At 41.1% G+C, this 7,671-nt stretch overlaps 1 protein-coding gene across 1 annotated transcript in view; it reads right to left on the reverse strand.

Moving 5' to 3' along the window:
- Nucleotides 1–3,421: 3,421 nt before the first annotated feature.
- KLHL38 (kelch like family member 38) overlaps nt 3,422–7,671 on the reverse strand; it is a 12,284-nt gene continuing 8,034 nt past the window's right edge. The window contains exon 4 of the mRNA XM_042466180.1: nt 3,422–5,325. Coding sequence (XP_042322114.1) covers nt 5,039–5,325 — 287 coding nt within the window. The 3' untranslated portion in view covers nt 3,422–5,038. The remainder of the gene's footprint in view (nt 5,326–7,671) is intronic.

Here is a 7,671-nt window from a genome sequence, read left to right on the forward strand (position 1 = left end):
GAAATTTATTTATGTTTCTTATACATCTTATATACATAGCATGAATGTAATTTTATACACAATATTTTAAATAATTTTGTGTATGAAACCAAGTTTGTGTACATCAAACCATTAGACAGCAAAGTGTCACTGTCTGAGCCATCCATGAGGATAATTTTGGATTTTTGAATATTTCAGATTTTGGAATTCCAGATAAGGGAGACTCAACATGTACCTAACTTCAACAGTGGTGATGGAACAGCATCCTCTCTTCCTTTCTAGCCCGCTAGAGAGATAAATGGGCAACTTTCTGATTCCATGATTTTATGAACCGTTGAAGTAAAGTATCAGGCTAACTGAAGGAGTGGAAGGCAGAGTGTATGGCGCAGATAATCCTATGAGCCAACAGAATGAAACAGCCATGGGTACGCTACCTGTCTATCATCTAACTTGAGGCCACTGTCATCTCTGCCTAATGGCAGGGCCAGCCATGGATGAGGAATCAGCCTACAGTTAAGTTCATCACTTTGAAGGGAGTCAGAATCCACTATTCTTTGTAGATGCGCACATTAATGCATAAGACATAAACTGCATAAGCAAAGAAAACAGAATAATAAAAATGAAAGTAAAAAAAAAGAACAGTTCTAGGGTGAAGTCTGTAGTTTTGACCCAATATGGCAGGAAGTTAAAATTCAACCTGGTCATTCTCGAGTATTATTTGTTGTTGTCATTTGCCATCAAGCTGACCTCAATTTATGGCTATAGTGTGAATGAGAGACGTCCAAGATTCTCTGTCAGGGGCTTATTCACACGATGAAAATAATCCGGGTTGAATCTCCGTTGCTCACATGCACCCCGAGTGCATCCAAATCAGTTTTGGGGGGGGGGGGCTACCAAAACCCCACTTAACGTGGGGCAAATGAATCTGGGAATTTTTCTGAGTTTTTTTTAAAAAGGTTTGCACCGTTGGCAGTGTGAATAAAGATGCAAAAAGGCCTGGATTAAACTCAGCAAATCTTGAACGGGTTCCAAATAGATTCTCATCAACAACTCAATGGGGCAGGGTTCAACCTGGCTGACTTTATGAGGAAATGCTCCTCCTCATCCTCTTCTTCTTCCCCTGCACAACCACTTCCAACGGGTGGTGTCCAGGGACTCCCTGGGAGGAAAGCGGCATGTCTTTCTCCCTCAGACTATGGAGGACAAGTCCAGGACTGGCAATGGGGGATCCCTGTTTCCTCGGATGTCAACTCCTACTAAAATCCCAAAGAGATGTGGATCAATGTCATTTCAGAGTGTGAATAATAAAACCGGAATGCATGAGTGAAGATATTTGCATCGTTTCGGTAAAAAAACAAATGATATGTGAATGACCCCTCCAGATCTCACACATTGAGGGCTGTGGATTTTTGGATCAAATCAACCCATCTTGATCAAATCAATCCACCAATTTCACTGAGCTGGAAACTAAGTCCTACAAGTGTATTACTTCACTGTATCTTAGGGTATCATGTTTACCTTCTCTTACAGAATTAAGTGAAAGTCATTGAGAACTGAATCCATCCATATTTGTGCAATCCAGATGTTCATTTCAATAGACACATCTCCAGTTCTGTTTCCTAATCATATTCTAGGAAGAAAAAAAAATGTAATCCAGGAATTTGTGTATCTGTGTGGGTACATTTAAGCATTTCATCATAAATATTTCCTTTGTGTTGTATATACTTTGATCAGCTGCTTGGGAAATTTTTTTCCTGGGAGCTGTACAGGAACAAAATGGTTTTACCTAATCTGTACTTTCCAGTAACTTTACCCCATTATTCATAGACATAGCTGTGTTAGTCTGGATCAGTATGCAAAGGGATTTCATAGCAACTTTGAGACAAATTGAGAGAAACAAGTTGGTAGCAGAAGCTTTTGTGGATTTAAGTCTTCCATAAATTAAATCTTGCATCTGATGAAGTAGAGTAGATGTAAAGCCATGAAAGCTTATGCTACCAACTTCTTTCTTTCGATTAATTTCAAAGGTGCTACAATATCCTTTTACCTCATGATGTTTATCTGTTGCAATATGAGGCCAAGCTGAAAAACAGTCATACACTCAATGGCATAGTACCCTCTGTGCTTTTCGGTGTTTTCGGGACACAGATATATATATCTGTCATAACAACACAAAGCAGACACATTCTTACCACTTCTTGTTAAGGTGGGTAAAGTCTAATTCACCATGTAAGTTAGCCTGACTGAGTCTACTGTATCATTGCTTCTCCTTCACCCCTTCACCTCCCTGCACCCTTCAGGACAGTGGTCATGTTTGGACGAGTATCTCTACTTAGTCAGACAACCGTAGCTCTATTTTCTTTCTGAGTGCACACTCCAAATACAGTGAAGAGTTTGGAATGTTCAATAGCAGAGCTCCAATAGTGGTTCTTGCTCTGAGAAGATGCCCCTGTTCACATCTGTGAAATATTAGGTGCTAAACAAATCAGGTGCTAAAGCAGAGCTTTAAAATGGAAGCATTGACATTACTTTTACAAAATGCAATTACTGGCCTCCTGCATTATACACTAGTAAAAAGTAATGCCTTCTGTTCATTGTTACCAATGCATTACTTTTTTTGCAGGATAAGGTTGCAAAAAATCAATTACAAATACCCCCCCAAGGCCAAATATGAGTGATCTCCCTCCAGATTATCCAATAGTAAAGTAATGGACAATCATTATTGGAAGTGAGTGTGTAGGAATCACATTGGTGATTCATTATAGCTCTTGAAAGAAAGGACACATGGCATTTGTTTCTCAAAATAAATGCAGCATGTTCTTTGAACACTTAATTCCAAGTTCTGTCCTGGAAGGTGGGATCTTGACATGGCTCTATCTTCTAAAAATGAGAAAGCAACATGTTTACCAAGGGAGGGCAGAAGGCAAGGCTCCCAGTAGAGTTTGACATGAACTGTCCTATCAAGAGGTTTCATGTTCCCTGCCAATAGCAGGGGCCAGTGTTGCACTCCCCTCTTCTTTCATTCATTTTATGAGGATTCCACGACTGAGCACCCACTATCTAGGGTTAACTCACCAGGCTAGATCTAACCTCCAACTGATGTGGTTTCTAATTTGAATTCTAGAAACATTGCTATCATAATTCAACACCACACAGCCAGGTCTCATAATAAGATCTGACAACAGGGATGTGGCTTCTGACCATCTGGTGCCCCAGTACTGTACACTCTAGGAAATGAATGCTACGTGATAGTGATAAATCACCCTCCATTCGTAATTTCCTTCAAAAATTGCCATATTTTTGTTGAATCCCTTTGTGTCCTATGAATGTTGAGACTATGCAAGGAGAGAGGAAAGGAAGAAAAGAAAAATGGAAAGAAAGAAAGAAAGAAGAAAAAAAGAAAGACCCAACTAACAAAAGAAAGAGAAGAGCAAAACTGCAATACATATTTATCTTTGCATCAGTTTATTTCATAATTCTGTCAGCTCTGTTTAGTCAAAAGGAAATGAGAAATGCATTACAATGATAAACACATTATGGTACAAAGAAAACACTGCCCTGAGAACCATTCCTACATATAAATGCCTGATGGTAAGGAAGACAGGCTCCTGGTGAAGCTCAAAGTGAAAAGCTTTAAATCCTCCAGAGGGGAGGGAAGGAGACTGAAAAGTGAGGCAAGGGAACAGAACAAACAGGTTCCTGATGTGACAGCATGTCTGAGACTGGCCTCACTAGGTGCTGCCATCCCCCAGTCTACTACTGTGTTCTCTCTGCTCAGCAGATCTGCTTTTTTTTAGTCTGATCTCAAACTGTTATTGTCTCTCCCTTTCATTCCAGGTCCCACCAGTTCTTCCTTTTCTATCAGAGTTGGTCCATGCCTCCAAATGGCTCTTCTGCCTTCACGAGGTACATCTTAAACGCTACTCTATCTCCTTCCATGCCTGGGCCCACCAACTCTTTCTCCACTTTCAGAGCTGGACCATAGCCTACCAATGCCCATTTTCAAACAGGCTCATCAGAGGAGTGGAACCAGGGTATGGGATGGTGCTCTAATTTTCCATTCCTATGATACTTTACTGCACTGATAAATGTAATATAAAAAGCAAAGCTTCTTTAAAGTTAGAACAATGGGCCCTCTGTATAAGTAGGGGTTTGGTTCCAGGTTCCCTTGCCGATGCTAAAAAAATGTGGGTGATTGTGTCTTATATTATTCAGTTATGGCAATGAGAATGCACACACTTCATCATGTGCATGTTTGCATTACCACCACTGAGTAATATGGGGCCATGATGATCTGCAGGCTGTCAAATATGTGGATCAAAAGCCTGCTGATAGGGAGGGCCCACTGTAGAGGGCAGTTTCTAAACAAGAACACTTATTTAGCAATGGCAATAGCAATAACAAGTACATTTCTGTAACGCTTATCAGTGAACTAAGCACTCCCTAAGCGGTTTACAATGTGTAAGGTAATTGCCCCCAACAAGCTGGGTACTCATTTTAGCAACCTATGGAAGGATGGAAGGCTGAGTGGACCTTGGAGCTCTGCCTGGGATCGAACTCACAACCTTGTGGCTGCAGTATAGACATTTAACTACTGTGCCACCAGGACTCCCTAAGGTCATACCTACAAAGACTGGCTAAAAGAACTGATGAGACAATGTCTGATCTTGTTTTGTGCATCACCTCTACTCAGAATGACTTTCTGAAGTTGGGAGGAATGTCCACAGAAGGCTGAACAAAGAGTACAGTACTTTTGATGTTTGAGACAGAAAATATAAATAATCTCCCTAACATAAAGATTATAAAATGAAATGATAAACCATTTACTGTCCCTTAATTTCACTCCAAATTTGCCACCTGAGGCAAACACCTCATTTTTCCTCATGACAGAGCAGAACATTGGACCCAGAAGAAGAAATCAACTGGTACCTTGTGTATCCTATTTGCAGATCCTTTTTGGTGGCTTCCATAGCAAGCCTTTACCAGTATCTTCCACAAAGTTAGTAATCTGGGCCTTTTGCACTGAGAAAAGAAGATTCATTTCCCTTAAGTTCTGTCCTCACAAGAGGTTGGCATATGGTACACACTGCAGCGCAAGGCATCCATGGTCAAAGAGTTTGTGTGGCAATTGCCCCTTTGAAACCCAGGTGTCCAATTTGGGGTCATAGCATTCAAGAGAATCAGAGTCTTCGATGGCATTGTCAATGGTAAGGCAACGACCTCCTGTCACATACAGCTTCTCATTGATTGCTGTGGCCCCATGGTGCATCCTTCTTTCCTTCATGTCTGCACACTTCACAAATTTATTGACCTTAGTATCATAAGCAATTACACGCCTGGTGTACCCTGGGGAGAAAAATATTGTGAATTAGAAAAATTATTCACATCCAGTGCAAAAAGAGCAGCATCAGTTACTAATGCAGCTAAAATGAAGGCTGGTTGTAATTACAATGTATTAGTAATGTGGATCCGGGTGACAGATGCTACTATAGACACAAGATGGTGTGAAAGTTGCTTCATGTGACAATGTGGCCCATTTTGAACACATCATTATGTCCTTTTTTATTTATTTGCAGCTTTCAGTCACATGGTGAAAACTGTTGACAGGACTGGGGTGGTGACTGTAACAGCCTTTGCATTCATTTTGCCCATCAGCACTATGGAATTGAAAGGAATTGTTTTGAAGTTGACTATACTGTTGCCTTCTTGAATCTTCCAGTTGTAAATGTTGTTGTTGTTGTTGTTGTTGTTGTTTGCCTTCAAGTCATTTCCAACTTATGGCAACCCTAAGGCAGAACCTAACATGGGGTTTTTGTGGTAGGATTTGTTTAGAGGAGTTTTGCCACTGACTTCCCCTGAGGCTGAGAGTGTGTGAGTGGTATAAATGCTCCCAAGGTCCAGTTTGGGCCAGTTACTGGCTGATACTAGAATTTGGGGAAAAAGTTTGTTTGTCTGGTTTCAACTCCCAAAATAAGGAATGCTGTGTTATAGTGAAAAAGAAATATAGTATTTACAAGCTCTGGGTGATGGATAGACAAGAGTAGGATATTATGTGCTCAGAGAAAAGAGGGTAAACAGATGGCTACATTTTATCCTCTCTTCCCCTCCTGCTATAGTCCACTTGCTTATACTATTAAGATCATATTGATCTAACAAAGATTAAGGTATCCTTGCTAAATCCAAGATCCAAGATGTCAAGTGTAAGTAGGATTTGCTAGAGCCAAGATCCTACATCACGTAGGCAGAGCATAATGTTTCACCTGAACAATTCCATCCTATTCATTCCCCTGGGAATCCAGAGCAGTTCACAATCAGAATTTTCTCCTCCCCTCCCTCTTCTTTACTGGCAAACAAAAGTGGTTTCACCCCTCCTGGGGCTTGACAGTTGCTGGGGGGAGGTTATAGTTGGAGTATAAAGGGCTTGAGAATAGTTCCCTATGCTCCATCTAAAAAGAGACCTGCACATGCACAAGCCACAGTTACGTGCAAGTATGTCACTAACAGGATGCTAAGGGTAGTTGAGTAAAACCTAGCTAACCAGATAACATGGGAATCCAGATAAAGCAGGAGGGCATTTTTCAGCAACTGAACAAGTGGCAAAGGTTTTTGCAGACCCATCACCAGACCCTGTCCAGTTGTCCCCCAAGTTTGTATAACAAAAAAGTCTCATGAGGAGCAACACTGGTGCTCCACTCCTGGCTTGCTCCAAATGGTTTGATGGGTCCAACTGCATGAATCTGTCCCTGATTTCAGTTTTCTCCATTCACTCCTGTTTTTTATTTTGTTTTGCTTTGGGTTTTTTTGTGCAGTTGTGCACCTAAGTTCAACATGGGTGTAGGTACCTTTGCACGGAGCCAAAGAACCTTGGCAAAAGATGATAAGTGGTAGGACTGGCCAGATTTTTTTTTAAGTCACCTCGCCTAACAAAAACCAAACTTCCTCTTTCTCCTCTGGTGCTGTTTGCCCTGAGATTCATCTCTCCACCTGGACATCCAGAAAACCACCTGACATTTCAATTGGGCCCCTGCGATTTGGGAACCCTAAGTGTGAGGTCTTGCAAACACCTTGAAAATTTCTCTCTTTGTTATGTGCAAATCTACAGCGCTATATAAATAAAGCATAATAATAATAATAATAATAATAATAATAATAATAATAATAATAATAATAATAATAATGTGTGGCAATTATGGATGCGTAACCTGGAGTTACACACTTGTGACTGTTATATATTCTCAGTCCCTATGTGGCACCATGAAAGTCTCCCAATCTGCACTTACCAGGCAACAGCTGCTCCAGTTGCTGGGGGTCTGTTTCCCAGTAGCTCAGTAAGCAGCTGGCTGCTATACCCACCCCCTTTGTGCAAGTGATCTCCTCCACAAGGGGGAATTTCAACAGTGACCCTGTTTGTGCCTATTGCAATGGGGATCACTCACAGGAAGGGGTGGAAATAACAGCTGGATTCTTCCTGAATGAAAGGGAAACAGACCCCTGGCACAGGGAAGCCACTGAAATCCATAAACACCTGGACAATTTAACAGGAAAAAAGAAACCCTTAAAGTAAATAAAGTTTGGCTACCAGTCCTGAAAAACACCAAAATCAAGACCCAGCAAATGCAAATGAAAACCACCCAGGGTGAGGGGTTTTTCCCAGCAGACAATGGATTATTAATTAAATAGACACCCTGAGGC

Source organism: Sceloporus undulatus, chromosome 4 (genome assembly GCF_019175285.1).
Source record: "Sceloporus undulatus isolate JIND9_A2432 ecotype Alabama chromosome 4, SceUnd_v1.1, whole genome shotgun sequence".
NCBI classification, from domain to species: Eukaryota; Metazoa; Chordata; class Lepidosauria; order Squamata; family Phrynosomatidae; genus Sceloporus; species Sceloporus undulatus.